Source organism: Perca fluviatilis, chromosome 17 (assembly GCF_010015445.1).
Source record: "Perca fluviatilis chromosome 17, GENO_Pfluv_1.0, whole genome shotgun sequence".
Taxonomy (NCBI): Eukaryota; Metazoa; Chordata; class Actinopteri; order Perciformes; family Percidae; genus Perca; species Perca fluviatilis.
The window spans coordinates 17,125,682-17,142,822 of NC_053128.1; the positions used below are offsets into that span (position 1 = coordinate 17,125,682).

At 40.2% G+C, this 17,141-nt stretch overlaps 2 protein-coding genes across 3 annotated transcripts in view; one reads left to right on the forward strand and one right to left on the reverse strand.

Moving 5' to 3' along the window:
- Nucleotides 1-811: 811 nt before the first annotated feature.
- LOC120545535 (zinc finger and BTB domain-containing protein 26-like) lies at nt 812-16,009 on the reverse strand. Of its 2 annotated transcripts, XM_039779939.1 has the most exons (4): nt 15,900-16,009; nt 10,821-10,865; nt 2,553-2,870; nt 812-2,250 (listed from the first exon to the last, which is right to left on the reverse strand). In XM_039779939.1, exons 3-4 carry the CDS (start codon nt 2,862-2,864, stop codon nt 1,372-1,374), a joined length of 1,191 nt encoding a protein of 396 aa, XP_039635873.1. In that variant the 5' UTR covers nt 2,865-2,870; nt 10,821-10,865; nt 15,900-16,009; the 3' UTR covers nt 812-1,371. The 2 variants fall into 2 exon arrangements, with proteins under 2 accessions (XP_039635873.1, XP_039635874.1); XM_039779940.1 differs by lacking the exons at nt 10,821-10,865; nt 15,900-16,009 and adding an exon at nt 3,171-3,558.
- jak2a (Janus kinase 2a) overlaps nt 3,944-17,141 on the forward strand; it is a 32,840-nt gene continuing 19,642 nt past the window's right edge. Inside the window, exons 1-2 of the mRNA XM_039779938.1 lie at nt 3,944-4,338; nt 15,935-16,220. Of these exons, the coding sequence (XP_039635872.1) occupies nt 15,956-16,220 (265 nt within the window). The 5' untranslated portion in view covers nt 3,944-4,338; nt 15,935-15,955. The remainder of the gene's footprint in view (nt 4,339-15,934; nt 16,221-17,141) is intronic.

A 17,141-nucleotide genomic window follows, 5' to 3' on the forward strand; every position in this document is an offset into this window, starting at 1 on the left:
AAATGCTACATCCCTGTAACACCACCTGTTCACCACAGCCTACAACCTCCCTTAACTGTAATTCTGTAAAGTGTCCTTGGGTTTCATGAAAGGTGCTATATAAATAAAAGTTATTATTATTATTACTTTTTTATTATTAATCTATGTGACATGACCCAGCCCCTTTACCACAGCGACGCAGTTTACCATCCATCTCCATCCTGTGATCAAAGAGACTGTGTGTGTGTGTGTGTATATGTGTGTGTGTGAGAGAGCAAAAGAGAGAAAGAGAGAGAGTGTGTGTGTGTCTGTCCATGCGTGCGTGCGAGTGTGCATGCGTGCGTGCGTGAGCAACTGTGTGTGGATGGACCATGTGAAATTAAGTATTCTGTCTAGCAGATTCCTTCAACATTTAATCACATTTGATATATATTTTGGTATATATTCTTGGATGCCCTGAGTAGGGCAACAACTACTGGTCCATTCACTAAGATGAGTGACAGTTACATTTCTGGGCAGAAGGAAAAAGAGAGATGCAAAGGGAAAGAATGGAGCGAGAGAGCATGGAAACTCTCTCAGCCATGTAGGAGAACCCACTCACTTATAACGTAATGCTCAGCGAGCTGCACAACATTTTAGAAGGGTCAAATGGTGAAGCAATGACTGTCTGTGACCCCGGCCTCTATTTATATTTATATATATACAGGCAGTATGCAGTATAAAGTCCATTCAAAAAATCAGCAAATCAGCCAAGAAATAGTATTTTAAAACTACGAAGGCATATTATTTCTTTTATCCAGAATTTGTTGCAGTGATTACAGCAGTGTTCACTTGTTCACTATTATTAAATGTTTAGTATTATAACATTCTTTCTCTTATAACTTACATAGTTATCGATGGCTTATCTTCTTGGTGAAGCAGAATAATCTTTGGTCAAGAGCCCTCTCAAAGGTGTTGGAAACAATGCCTAACTCCACCCTATATGAGATTGCATTCACTACTATACATGCCATTGCAGATGATATAGCATAATGAAATGTGTACATTGCATGCTACAGGTCTTAACTCAATGTATTGTACTGGCAGAGATAAACGCTGCAGAAGGCACAGAAGGACCCTTACTACTTTAGCCAGATGTTACAGTGCAGATGCATTAACTCAATGATTCTCCCTCAGTGTGATGGGAGACACTGGTGTAGTGGAAAGTGAGATCATCTTCACTTTGAGATTTTGCTGACTTAAAATAAATCTTTTAAATACAAAAAATAAATGTTTTAATTGAAATACCTTATCTTTATTAAACTCTAATTCGAGGTCAACTGTAGCTTAATGTCCTTCCTGATACCATATTTGACATATTCTCAAAGTAATATAGAAACTGCTTATTTATCATCAGTGCACATCCTCCTCAAGCATATTTTGCAGGCTACTCTTACCATGAATGTCCTTCAGGTGGCGCCTAAGACTTGGCTTGTGTGCAAAGTGCACAGCACAATATTTACATTTATGGGGCTTATCCCCTGTGTGTAGATTGAGGTGGTCTTGCAGCGTGGCCTTCTGGGAAAATGTCTTGTGGCACAGCGGGCATCGAAAAGGCTTGACGCCAGTGTGGACGTGTATGTGGCGGGTCAGGTTACTCCTCTGGGAAAAGCCTTTCTCGCAGACCAAACACAAGTACTCTCTGTGCTTCTTCAGGTGACCCACATAGCTCTCCAGGTGCTGGAAGACTCTGTCACACCTCCTGCAAAGGTACGGCCTCTGGACCAATATGCTGTCTGAATCTTCTGTCAGCTCATCTCCAGAACAATGACTCTTTGGTAGATGTGCTCCAGAGAGGCGAAACAGATTGGAGTCCATCAGCTCTCCACATTCTTGCAGTGGAGCTTCCAGCAATAACACTTCTTCCTCTTCTCTTTGCTCCTCCTCTGCTTCTCTATGTTGGTTCTGGGAACTTGATAGGATGGCTTGTTTGAGTCCTTGGCTGAACCTTGACTTGGACTGAATCTCAACCGCCCCTCCTTTCGTGGAACTTGCTTCCTGGATGCTGTTCCTGGGCTGGGTTACATCCCTTTCCTCCTGATTTTTGAAGCTGGTATTTGGCCAATCACTGTCATGCTGCTGGATTTCCTTCTCTGAATGTCTCTCCAGTTTCAAGGAAGCCAGTGTGGGACTGAGATACTGGGAGAGAGCCTGGGCACACTTCTCCACCACCTGACTCATCTGGAGGGCACTGGCGGCAGTCAGGTAGCTCACCATTTCTCTCAGAGGGACCTACAGTAATAGATATACAAGGGACCCCAATAAATTGATAATAAGAAAAAAGGAAAAAACAACTAACAGTACAAGATTCAAGTCTAACGTCCACTTGTGCACTTTAAACACACACAAAAACAGAACTACAACCAGTGAGTAAAGTCATCTCAGTCATCTTAAACGTCCATAACACCTACTCTGTTGTTGTTGTAACAATATTTGTGTTCTTTATTTCTAGATTTGGTAGTATAGTTATATTCTGGATATTCTGCTCTGTTTTTACTGTAAGGAGTTTAGAGAAGCAGAAGATTATATTGCACCTCTAAGAGCCCGGTGTAGCAGGACAGGAGAAGTCTCTTGCCAACCTCCACACTGGAAACTATACCCAAGCTGAGCTCAGCCCGGCCTTCGTGGAGCAGGAATTGGTCACGTAGGAAGTCTGAGGACGCTGCGAGCACTGCTCTGTGACCGTGGAAGAGGAGAGGCTGCTGGGCAGTGGCGCTTTGCGGACCCCCAAGGAGGAGAGTGATATCACAGAAGCGCTGCTCCTCTCTTAGAGTATTGATTTTGCTCAGGATGGAGTCACCGTGGGTGGGGAAACAAAACTGTAGGGTGTCAGAGGAGCTTGACATGCTGGTCTGTGGATTTGAAAGAATATTTGGTTCACAGTTTTTTAGAGGTTGAATACAGAAAAGCTTTGAGCTGTCTTTTCAAATAGGTTGTGGGCCAGTGTACATTTTCGAAATTTAAGTGTGATTAAAGTTTTGGCACTCCTGGTGCAACTATATACTGTATAAAGCCCACTGATTTAGAAAATCGCAATTGCCACAATCTAGCATGAGTTGTACTTCTGGTCTGCAATTAAGCAAAACCTATGCACCACAGTCAGTCAAATAGCAGCTAGAGAGACCATCACTGACGTGATGATGCAGCCTCACCTTTTACTGCAGGCTCATCCGTGATGATGGATCCAGCGGTTTGAAAACCACAATTGACTCAGAGAGAACAGTGAGTCTCTATTCGCCTTATGTCATACAGTTACAACAATTACTGACAGAAAAAAAACGTTAAGGTCTACACATGCAGAAGAATGAGATGGATCTTGCGGTGAAGCATCCCGACTTCCTCCGGCTTTCTGCTGAGGATCTTACATTTAGACAGAAGAGTGAGTGTGTGTGTGTGTGTGTGTGTGTGTGTGTGTGTGTGTGTGTGTGTTGCCCAGGAGCTCGTGAACTAATTAACGCCTTCAGTGCCTCTATTTCACCAGGGTTTCTACACAGGCACCGATGGTTCTGATATCATATTGTGTGTAAACCTATAGCATAAATGGAGATAATGAAATTGAGTAGCCGAATAAACGCATGGTGATGATAATGCTAAAAAAAAAAAAGATAAAAAAATAGCTTAACAAATGTAGTGGAGTAGCCTTGAACTAAGTAGCATAACATGGAAGTATCAAGTAGCCTTAAAATTGTACTCAGCCTACAGTATGAGAGTAAATGTAGACTACCTAGTTACAATTTACATTCCAAAACTTGCTTTGACTTTTGACTTTTTCAGCTCTGAGATTAACTAAAGGGAATTCTAGTATTAAAAAAGTGCTTCTGTGTCAAATACGGAAAAACCCGAGTCACCCAGCGGGTTAGAAAGCAGGCTAAACCGTTTGGCTTGGAGGCGCTCCGCCCTCACCGTCATCATCTAACAGTGTAGACTACTATCATCATCGACTCATATTAGGAGAGTGAGTCAGGCTAGTAGTAGCTTGACAGTTGCCTTTTCCACCTAAACCCAAGCGTCATGTCGGGCAAATAATAATGAGCTCGGTGAGAGGTTACCAAGTGACTCGGTGCGAAGCGTAACATGAGAACAGTTTAGGACAAGATGTGAAGACCAACGGAATGGCAGTTAACGGGGCAAATAATGAAGCAACGGTACTTTGGTTGACAACTTACGTAAACCGTTTGGTCTGTGGCTTGCTTAGCTAGCTAACGCCGCGAGCCCACCCCGGTTGACTCTGTAACGTTAGGACTTCGAAGACAGACAGAGCTGTTGATTTTTTTGAAAACTCAAGCAACCTCAGCAGCACACCAGAAGACAACACGCAGAGTAAGTTGTAAAGTAATGTAATAGTAGTAACAGCCCTGTAATAAATCCTGCTTTTATGAGGGTTTTAATAATCATTTTTTTAGAGGGTTTGATGGATTTTTGAGACTCCCACCGTACAGTAGCCTACTAATTTGGAGTGTTAAATTGACTGTAGACTAATATGCCTACCATTTTAGGGGACTACTGGGCTGGGAGCAGATACAGTAACTCAACATTTATCACTGCAAGGCTAGCTATACTTAGTATCTATTTTGGGTTAGACATGCTGTAAATAGTGTACTGTTGTATACATGTTTGTTATGTTTCAAAAAGCAGGTAGCCTACATATGTTCCTGCTTTTTACATGATGTGAACTGTTAGTAGGCAGTGTTGATTCATTAAGCTACTTGTCAAAGCACAGCTGATTTAGCATTTCTGTTTAGGTCTTTACTGGAAGAACATCAGTGACAGACATAGCTAGTCAGTATGGGGGAAGTACAGTATGCTTGCTAGTTTAATTCAGGTCACATACAAAGAACTGCACTGCTGCTGTAATGGGAAAAAGTTCAGTTTTTGAGTTTAAAATGGAACAGCAACAGCAAAAGCTGCACATTGTTCCATGTCACATTTTACACCAACATAATAATCAATGCAATCTTAGGAGTACCGGAACTTAGAGTGACTTGCACTTACATCTGAACCCAAAAGAATGAAAACACTCCACACTGTGGTGTGTTTTAGGGTGAATGTGAAGTGAAATGTGAAGTAGCCCTGTGTTTCCCAGAGTCTTCATTCAGATTCATTTAGTTTTTGAAGCATTCTATTTTAGGAAGCCTAACTGACTTCATCATGGGTGACTGAAAAACATGGTCAAAACATTGGCAGTTAGTAACCTACTGTTTACTGTGTTGGCTAGGACATCTGCATTACTTTTGCAGTCTATTGTGTTTTTTTGAACTAGGAGGTATTTTTCAAAGGATCCCTTTTACCAAAATCTTTTCCATAATGCAGTCTTTTGAATATATTTTAAATACAGTGCCTCTGTCCCTTTAACATAGCAAGAGCCAGCACACAAAACATTTGCACAAACACACACATACATTACTGTGCTGCAGGGAAAGAAAAGTCCGGTGTGTTCCCCATCTCATTTTCATAACATTATCTGTGGTCTTTTCTGTACATTTTTGTGATGAAGTAGTGTGACAAATTATTTTTTATAAGAGATGATAGAATGGTGTGGTGCCCTCAGTAAACTGTTATTACATTAGCTTGGATATCAATGCCCATTTCATTTGTATTGCACCTTTCATTACATGCAAACCCAAAGTGCTTTACATTAAAAACAGCATAAAACAAAGCATGAATACAAATAAGAATATAATAAAAGCATCAACATTACAAGGAAATCAACAAACACGTTTTGTAAACATGTTTGGGGAAGTGTAACCCACTGAAACAACTAATGTGTTGCATCTGTAAGTGTGTGATAGGGCTGCAGTTATCGATTATTTTAGTAATCGAGGATTACTAGTACTAGTACCGATTATTCCATCGATTAATCGAGTAAAAAGGAATAAGAAATACTTTTGTTTTATTGAAGAGCAATATATACAATAGTTTGGTTTAATTTTTGGAAAAAGCAACATTTTTATTGCCTACATTGCTTACAATATCATCTCTCAAAAAACTTAACATATTAAGTGCATTTAAGTGCCATATTACATTGTTTTTAAAGAAAACATTTTCTGAAATGCAATAACAACCTCAAACTAAGGCATACATTAAACAAACATAAACATTACCTTAATTTGTGCAACTTAACTTTCAGAACTACAAGTTTCCACCTGAGACTGATCTGTATATAGGCCTATAAGTATATAAGTTATACTCAACCTATTTTCAAATATATTTGATTACAATGCTACACAGCTATAGCTGTTACACTTATGCTAGTAGATCGTTGATCAGCTGTTTCTCCGTGAAGAGAGAGAGAGAGAGAGAGAGAGAGAGAGAATGGTGCCAACAATCAGCTGTTTTTCCGGCTCTTTAGATCACATTGTTGTCACCACTACGTATTTTCTTGTCTTTGATAGTTGATGTGTTTGGTGTAGTTTCATCGTCCATACGACTCTGTGATTTACTTTTGTCTGGTCGGCTTCGTGGAATGGATGATTAAGTTAGACTCAATGTTTTCTGTTGAGATGCTGAAAGCATTGACGTCGTGCTATTATTGTGATTTTGCAATAGACACACTGTACAGAGTTTTCATTTTAATTACGTTTTAACTGATTCCAAACTTTGGACACTTTCTCTCGTTTTCTTCAGCCTGTCTCTTCTCTTAGCCCCTTCATTTTGTAATCTGCGGCATCAGTCTTCATGGCACGTGTCGCTAGCAGCGTCAAGTGTGCGACAGTAATAATGATCTGTGCGGAAAACACCGTGAGCGATACAACGTTGGTAACATTGATTAAACGATGCTTCGAGGCAAATCATTTTCAGGATTTTTAGTAATCAAGTTATTCGAGTTACTCAAGGAATCGTTTCAGCCCTAGTGGGTGTGAGCAGTAAGAAGTACATATACAGTACTAGGACAATATGAACTTTAGGGCTGCAACTAATGATTATTTTGGCAGTCGACTAATCTGTAGATTTTTTTTCGATTAGTCGATTAGTCAACGATTATTTTTATCACGCCCTCGATCTCTGCTTCCTGGTTACAATCAAAATAAATAAAATAATACACTGTGCAAATGTAAATTTAGTGCTCTAGAAACTATGGTCCTGCGCCAGCGACAAGACTTTGGAATAGAACATCATTGGTCATTTATATGACAACTTGTAAAACAACGTAGCTAATATTGAATAAATGTAACAAAGTATTATTATTATTATTATTGTCAATTATAACAGTAATGCCTCAACCCCATAGAGGGCTAAAGTTAGGCTAATGCTAACTCCTTATCAGCTATAATTTTCCTCGCCAATGTACGGTCTTTAGCAAACAAAATGAATGATCCTCGGCTGCAGATCACCACTCGTAAATGTATTATGGACTGCAACATCATGATTTTCATGGAAACATGGTAACAACAGCGCAGTGCAACAGCATCTGCGAATGACGAGTGTGATGCTCCGAAAGCGAGACACACAAGTGTAGGTGAAGTTACCTACGCACACAGTAACTAATCACTCACGGACCCTCTCCCTCTCACACACATTGGCCAACTCTGGCAGACTCGCTCTCTCCTCCTTTTCAAATAAAATAAAAAAGTCATACAATTTGCAGGTCGCACAAGTGCGAGTAGTTTAAAAAAAATACTTGCACCGTCTCAAAAAATACTCTCACCGTCTCAAATGGCGTTTTTCCATTACATGGTACCTGCTCGACTCGCCTCGACTCTACTCGCCTTTTTTGGTTTTCCATTACGAAAAAAAGTCCCTGGTACCTGCTAACAGGTATTTTTTTTAGTATCACCTCCGTCGAGGTTCCAAGTGAGCTGAGGCGATACGAAAAGGTGACGTGAAAACCTGCAGACTACTGATTGGTCAGAGAGAATCGTCACTAATCACTGTGTCATCATTGCTAGCGACAGACAGGGGTGTCCTGAACAAACCCGCCATTTTTAAATAGTTTAGCCAGCTGTGTTTTTTTTTGCTGCCTCCAGCTTCTTTTGAAACAACATTTTTCTTCTGACTGTGGCAACAGCCACATGCCGTGAGTCAAAAACAACACACCTTTGACGTTCTGTGTGTGTGTGTTGCGTTAGGTCACGGCAGTTTCCTGCGTTGTCTCTATGACGACCAGCCACAGGCATGAGGTGGTACTAAATCTGCAATGGAAAATGGATGACGGGGCACCGCGGTCAAGCCGAGTAGTCAAGCAAAATGCCAAAAATAACAATTTGGTCGTAGTCTGGAGCCCTGCCCCATAACAAATCTGGAATGACAAGTCGACCATGAAATTATGCGTCGACAAATATTTATAATCAACGTCGTTGAGTATGTCCTAATGAACTTTAGTCTCTCTTATTGTACTGTTTGCTCAGTGAAGATTATATCCCACAGTCAAACAAATGTTTTGGAAAACCTTTCCTGCCTTCTTGCCCTCTTTTTGCCCTCTTCTTTTTTTTTTTAGCATGTGAGAATGATATTAAGGGAGGCTTGTATCTTGTCAAAAAACAAAAGGAGATCACAAGGGATAGCACAGTTTACTACAATAGATGGACGTGTGGTTACTTGTCAAAGCATGACTTGGAATGACAGACTAAATTCATTGAGTTGTGCAAAAGTTTCTAGAACTTACACAATTAGTAACGATTGGTTGGTTGTGTTACACAATGCAAATACCACCACATGCCATCTAAAGTCCCTAATCAGTCTATCATTAATGAGTCAGAAGTATCACCATCAGTGCTAACTCCTTATCGGCTATCACTTTGCAGCATTTTCCTCGCCATTGTACAGTCTTTAGCAAACAAAATGAATGGTCTTCGGCTGCAGATCACCACTCGTAAATGTATTATGGACTGCAACATCATGATTTTCACGGAAACATGGTAACAACAGCGCAGTGCAACAGCATCTGCGAATTGCGATGAGTGTGACGCTACGAAAGCGAGACACACGAACCTAGGTGAAGTTACCTACCCACGCAGCAGGGCCGTGCAGAGACCTCTGAAGGGGCAGGTGCTCAAAGTTAAAAAGGGGCATATGGTACCCAATTTTAAAACACCACTATCCATCCATCTTCGTCCGCTTATCCGGTGTCGGGTCGCAGGGGAAGCAGCTCCAGCAGGAGACCCCAAACTTCCCTTTCCCGAGCCACATTAACCAGCTCCGACTGGGGGATCCCGAGGCGTTCCCAGGCCAGGTTGGAGATATAATCCCTCCACCTAGTCCTGGGTCTTCCCCGAGGCCTCCTCCCAGCTGGACGTGCCTGGAACACCTCCCTAGGGAGGCGCCCAGGGGGCATCCTTACCAGATGCCCGAACCACCTCAACTGGCTCCTTTCGACGCGAAGGAGCAGCGGCTCTACTCCGAGCTCCTCACGGATGACTGAGCTTCTCACCCTATCTCTAAGGGAGACGCCAGCCACTCTCCTGAGGATACCCATTTCGGCTGCTTGTACCCTGGATCTCGTTCTTTCGGTCATGACCCAGCCTTCATGACCATAGGTGAGGGTAGGAACGAAAACTGACCGGTAGATCGAGAGCTTTGCCTTCTGGCTCAGCTCTCTTTTTGTCGCAACGGTGCGATAAATTGAATGTAATCTCCCGCTCCATTGTCCCCTCACTCGCGAACAAAACCCCAAGGTACTTGAACTCCTTCACTTGGGGTAAGGACTCATTCCCTACCTGGAAAACACCACTAGGGCTGTGTATTGGCGAGAATCTGGCGATACGATACGTATCACGATACATGGGTCACGATTCAATATACTGCAATATATTTCGATACTGTGTGTAAGGCGATATATTGGGATTTTGGGAGTATAATTTTAGAAAAACTAATATAAAAAAAAAAAGACATGATGTTCATAAAAGTCAAAGAACTTTACTTTAGGTAAACCATTCGGTACACAGAAAATCTAACTGCCAGTTTGGGATTGCGGTTCACAGGCTCTTAGTGAGCTAATGTTTATATGCTAAAGTAGGCCAAAGTTCAGCCATAGCTACATTGATAGCTTCTAGCAAAAAGTCAGGCACTGCTAGGCACAGTTAGGCAAGGACACTAGTGGTGTCTCTCAGCATAGCCATCTAGCGGTAGGGGGTTTAAACACAACATAAACGTGAACATGAATATTTTTGAACGTTTAAAAAAAAAATTGCCTTTTTGAAAATCGATACAGTACTGCAAAATAAAATATTGCGATACTCAAGTGTATCGATTTTTTTCTTACACCCCTAAACACCACAGCGTTAGTGCTGTGTATAGCCACAGTATAGGTGATGATACAGATGTTACTGTTTAATATATGATGATGTATCACAAAACTGTAAGCAAGGAGATAAAGGAGAAGCATGTCATAGTATAAAGAACACAACACAATGTGCATAAAAAGAGTTAAAGTTTTATTTTTTTAAACAATCATAACCGCGAGATATACAATCTGTGGGATTACTATGTTATGAAGGAGAGCGTGTCAAAGCTTGCTGACACTGCTAAGAAGTGGCTCACTGTGACTGACCTATTGTAATGTTCAGCTTACAACAAGTGTGGGAAAATAAACTGAAGATGGGACATTAGTAGGGGGAGGGATAGGGATGAATAGTGATGGCTGTGGTAAGCGTTAGAGACAAAGATCTAAAGATCTATCTTGGTGGTGTTACACAATGCAAATAACACCACCTGCCATCTAAAGTCTATCATCAATGAGTCAGGAGTATCATATATCATTTGACTAAAGGTGTCACAATCGAACAGATCCTGTTCTCTTTCTCCCCTCTCCTGCCTCTACTGCATGGTGTTGCCATATGGCAACATACGCTTTCTTTGCAACTTACTGACAATGTCTTCCTCTTCCCACACGATTGACGACCTTGTGTCACCTGCAAAAGAGGATAAATAAGTGATAAATAAACACCAGAAAAGTTGTATGTTGCATATTTGTGGTCGCCTGGGAAAACCCTGATGAACTTCCGGCAAATTTGAGATTTGCTCTGCAAGTCAGTCTGGCCAAGAGCCCATTCAAGCCATTTCCAATTTTTCCAAATCGAGGCACCAATCACAACCGTTGAGGCGGGCTTTACACGATGACGATAGCGCAGCGACGGCAAGCAGCTTTTTGTTTACGTTCAACATGACGGCCACCGCACCGAAGCGCAGCAACCCGTTGATTCCGCTGTCGCTGCTATGTCACCTGGATCCAATTGCGCCCAGAGGCATTTGAGCGGCGTCCGTTGGTGACGCCCCATTTGGAAATGAGCTGTGAATGAATCTTCCTCAGACCCACTCTCAGTTACAACTGAGAAGGGTCTGGTGTCAATCAGGCTCTATTTGTGGTGCTGTGTGTTCACATTTCACATGCTGCTCAGACTTGTATAAAACCTAAAATGTATTTCGAGGGGTTTTCCCCTACATAAATACACAAAATATGTTTCACTTTTGTTGCAATAGCCACAACCTTGGCGGAGGTCTGAGCTCTCCATGTGCCTTTCTAGTTAAATAAGTAATTGCACTTTTTTTTTTTTTCTACACATAACTGTATTCATACATTCTAATAACTGGAGGAACCTTTGGCAGCAGTTATAGCTTAGTTGCTATGTGTTTGTTTTCTCAGCTTTGTACATCTGGAAACTGGAATTTTTATTGGAACAAGGATAATGAACAGATTTAGATAGACAGCTAGAAATTGCCTGCACTGGGATTCATATTGGATGAAGAATTGGATGAAGTCATTGGATGATGCGTTCATGCTGATGTGTGGGATGTGAACACCAAAATATTAAAAAAATAGGCAAAACCCAGGCAACAGAGATATCTTTCTTCCATCTCAGCTTTGGAAACCTAAAGTTTCTTCAGTCTCCATGTCAGCCTCCGTTGTTATTAACTCTCTTATAAATAACTTTTATAGGCGCTGTCTTATAGATTAAAGTGCCCATATTATGAAAAAAAAAACACTTTTTCTGGGATTTGGGGTGTTATTTTGTGTCTCTGGTGCTTCCACACGCATACAAACTTGGAAAAAAAAAACATCCATGCTGTTTTGAGTGAGATACGGGTTTCTGAATGTTAGCTGCCTTCAGTCTCCGGGGGAGCTGTTCAAAATCTGTAGGGCTTTCTAAGTCAGTAGCCGAGACGAAGTGGCGAACCACTAGCATGGTAGCGCTAGCATGCTACCTCCTTCTCAATGGCAAAACACTGCTACAACACACACTAGTTCACCATTAATCTACAAAAGAACTACTTACATGTCCCTGTTCTGCAGGTATTCCACGCAAAGTTGGAAGTACGCCCTCGTTTAGAAGAAGAAGAAGAAACATCCTTTCTCTTAATGCAGGGATCTTCAAAGCCCCCCCGCCAAAAACCCCCCCCATTTAAAAAAGGTAGTTATATTCAATAATATAGCAATTAAAAAAGATACAGTTAATCCTAAAGATGGTGATTGATTGATTACTGTGCCACATATATGTTTTAAAATGAAAACATGATTTATAAAATCATAGCAACAATTATAAGGCTATTTTAATAGCTTAGTATTCTATGCAAAAATGGTATGTATAAAGGCTTTAGGCCGCCCTACATGTTATTGTAGGCCCAGTTTAATATGCAACTTAATTTTATACAATACAGTATGTGTAGTATGAGGTCCCTGCTCCATCTCTCTTTCCGTTAAGGGGTCCTTCGCTTAAAAAAAGTTGAAGACCCCTGTCTTAATGTCTATGGAAACAGCTAGCTAGCTGATTATGATCCTTACCTAGCTACTGCGTATGTGTGAGTGCCAACAAAGATGATACAGAAGTAAGATGTCTCACTCTGTAGCTAAAACAGAGACCTGACACAGAGTGAAAAGAGGATCTGCAGCAATGTTCAGTACAACAAAAATATGGTGTTTTTTGAAAATTAAACCATGTAACCTATTGTGGTACAAACTCAAAATACAATTATGAACCTGAAAATGAGCAAAATATGGGCACTTTAATCTGATATTTTCTAGAGTAATCGTTTGGTGAATTAATTATGTAGTAAAAACAGGCAGTGGCCTACATAATGTACCAGGATGCATTGCACACAAGTGGCGACTTTGCTTAGCTCTGTTTTGCTTTTTAGTTAACTAAACAAACTCAATAAAATGTTATGGAAGGAATTATTCTTACACCTAAACAGAAAAATACAACCGTACACCTTTTTGAATTCAATTTGTTTGTCTCACAAACTAAAACAAGATTAATCACCTTGTTAACTCATCATAAAACATATTTCATTCAAACGGGAACTCACCAAATCTGTCTTTCCACTGTTTTAACATTCAGCAACTCTGTTTTTTGTTGAAATAAATCCTACATTTATGCACAATGTATCCATTAAATCTGGTCTGATCTTTCAATCTGTTTTCCGAAATGGCATATTTATTAAATAGCCTAATCTTAATATTAAAAATCCAAACAGGAAATGATATGTTAACCCCTTGTTAACCCTGTCCTCTAAAAAACTACTACAAGTCAGATGTTTTTCATCAATGAGTTGAAATTGAAGTTAGTGCTTAGTTGTACCTTGTGCAGTAGAAAAAGCATGAAAAATATTGATTATTGACATTTATCCCTTCACAAGCTGACAGGAACTATGCCTCATTCACCTGTGCTTTCAGAGAACGCCAGATAAGGCAAGATGGTTAAGAAAGGTTTAAGAAGGTGAAGAGAACCCTTGGGTTTCAGTTAAGGACCTGTCTAAATATCTCAAAGTCACTAAGGTTGTGATGTATGTCTTAGCAGCAAGAGAAATATAGGGCAACGTTGCTGCTCATGGAAGAGCACCATTGTTGCCCTCATGAAATGTATCCATCGGCTGGAAATTGCAGCCAACAATGTAGTTTCAAATTGATTTAGAAGGTCATGGTTTTTTTAGTACTTGATCCAAATGTTGAAGGAAGTCCAGCAGTTAGTTGCTAAGTGAAAAATATCCAAAAGCCTGTCACATTGTGGAATTTGTTTTGTATGTCTGAAGGTGTTAACAAATTTATCACAAAAAAATATATATATCCAAAAGCCGATGAAAGAGTTGGCATTAGTGGCCAGCATGGAAGCAGAGCAGCCATTAAGGGCAAAATGTGTCTGAGCTGATAACTTGGACTTGAACCAGCACCAAGGCTTAGATAAGACGCACAAGGAACTGGTCTAACTCTGCCTGTCTGCTACATGATAAACATTTTGGGTGTGTAAACACACTAACAGAGAGTTAAAGAGCAGTGTTTTCCTGTATTCTTAAATGTATGCTGACCTCACTCATGTATTTCAAAAGTCTCCAACTAGCCTGTGTAGCATCAATAGTGTTCTGCCTCACATGCTGAGGGCTTGTAAACCACTGCTAAAATGTACATAACATTTGCCATTTGTGATTTATCATTAAATGCAACAGATATAACATTGCAAGACACAAATGCACATATTTTCAAGAAATAATATTAATCATTAATTTACAAGTAAAATTAAGTTGGTTAGCCATCATCAAGTTAGAGCAGTACTATCTGTTTGGTGTTGTGGTATTTGATGCAAAGCCCTTGTTTTACTATTATTTGACTGACTCTGGGTCAGACAGAGTGTACAGCTGCCGGCACGAGCCAGTCTGGGAGACTGAGGTTGCGTAGCATTTTGACGGACAGGATCTTAACATTATTACCTGTCATTTACGGTATATTTTGTAATGATAATAATATAGCCATAGCCAGACTAATTCACAAATGCGTATTAGTCTGGACCCTTTCAGTTAATTTCAGTTAAAAGACCAGGAATAAATGTGCTGTTCTTTCCAAGCTTTATACTTGATCTTCTCCATGTTTAAATATAAAGTACTTTATTCTGTTTTAATTGGGACCTCTGCAAGCAATGCTTCCTCAGCCAAGATCCACACTACAATGCTGATTAAAAATGCCCTTACCTCCACTTGGGAGCATAGGCAATGTCTTCTCCCTGTCTTAAATAAGTAATTTATAGCAAAGTCTTTTCAGTGTATCCCAGCTGTGGCCTAACATCTTTATTTCAGCCTCTACTTCCAGGCTGCATTCTTTGGAAGACATCTTTTTTTATTTCCCTTTGGGGAGCATTTGAGCTTGCCTTGTAACAATATTTAAACTTTTTGTCACCCCTCGCTGCATTTGTTTTTTAAATTTCACTTAATTATTTATTATTAGTTATTGGTTTAAGGAACCCTTATTTTAGTATTGAGAGAAAACACAAGAAGACAGATACTCCAAAAGTGATAGAGTAATATGTTGGGATTAAGAGACCAAATTGTATCCTTTAATTTGATTATAAAAGGTTTAACCTGGCTCTTTGAATAGCATGAAATTGACTTTCAAAGGAGTCATTTTACGGTGACTGAGGAGTTTAAAGTATTCATTTTAATTGTATTCTGAACATTAAAGTTAACATCGCAAGTGTGATGTATCAAGATATTTCAGCTACTTGAAAATTGTTCTATCAAACATGAAAAGCAAAAAACTATTTTTGTTTTCAGACCCTCTGATTCAAATAATACGCTTTCTCAGACTCTTTGTCAGACAAGAAGAAATCTATCATAGATGAGACGGCGTTTGTCCACTAACACTATCCTCTACAAGACTACAAAGGATACAATTCTCATTTTCTGTGACCGATAATGGCTAAACTTGCTAATGGATTTGTTGATTGACATTCCCATCTGCCTCAGGTGTACTTTGTGTTTGGTGCTAATTAGCAAATGTTATCAGCATGCACACTAAACTAGGATGTTGAACATAGTAAACATTGAATCTGCTAAACATAGGTATATTATCCTGGCTAAGAACAACTTCACAGAGCGACTAGTGTGGTCGCAGACTCTTAGTCTTGTTAATGTGTAAGCACCTTCAAATCTCAGCTCATTTGTCTACTAAGTCTCATTCTTACCTGTGTTTCTGTCTTTGTCCTTTGTCCACTGACAGGTGGTTTGTTTCAAGCAGCACATGGCCTGTATTCTGCTGACAGACATGGAGCCACCCATCTCCGGCCCCACAGCACATCTTAATGGCCTCCTCCCTGACCTCGACCCAGCCACTGGACTCGACCCCAAGCAGGACACGGATGGCACCTGCCTCACTGTCCACCTTTACTACCTGGGGAAGGATGGAGGAGGGGCTGGTTCCGAAAACGGTTCAGAAAGTGCGCTCACGTTTCCACCTGGGGAGTACGTAGCAGAGGAACTGTGCATCAGTGCAGCGAAAGCATGCGGTGAGTCACAAGAGAATTTCAGTTCTGATATCTGCCACAAACACACACACAAAGTACAGTTTAGTTTACTATTTACTATTAAGTGTATTTGTTTAGCACATTTATTTAACATCAGTTTAATACGGGCTTCACATGATGAAAAACAAACATCAAATATATTGTAGAAAACAGAGTGGAAAAAAGAACAATGTAAATATTGTGGTGTGAAAATGAATTATTTTATTCTGTTTAATAGGGTGTTGATTAACCATGTATGATTTGAACAATTCAAAAATTGTCAGTGCCATGTTCGAAAAACCTTGAACAGTTCACTGGTTAGACGACGACTTTGTTGTTGTTGCCACATAGCTGGTTGTTTGTGCAACCTTGTGAAGTTCTGCTTTTGTTTGTGTTGTACACCTCGCTGAGGAACCACTCTTACTTTAAGTGGGTTAGGATAAAACACACTTTTTAAAGTCTCAAGTATTTTATTTTTCATTATACACAGACATGGGAAATAAAAGGCATATTCCTCAGGCATTTTTGCTCTGCTGAACATGCAGTGACACTATTGTAAAGTATTAAATTGAACCATAAATACGTGTAAAAGTAGGCAGCAACAGAAAGGCATTGTTTTTATGCAACAGCTTATAAAAGAAATGTTGCATTAAAGCATTTGTCTGTGTAGATCATAGACTGGACCATAAATGGACATAGTGTAGCGCTTGTTTGTAAGTTTCATGCATGCTGCCATGTTTGTCAAGAGGGGGGGAAAGTGGGGGAGCCTGGGTAGTGCTGAGTTGGGACTCAAGGTACACACACTACATTTCCATTCTATATATATATATATATATATATATATAGATAGATATATATTAGCAATATAATATAAGAAGGAAATGCATGCTCTGGACTCTGAAGCGTGCTGGAAAAATTGTGGCT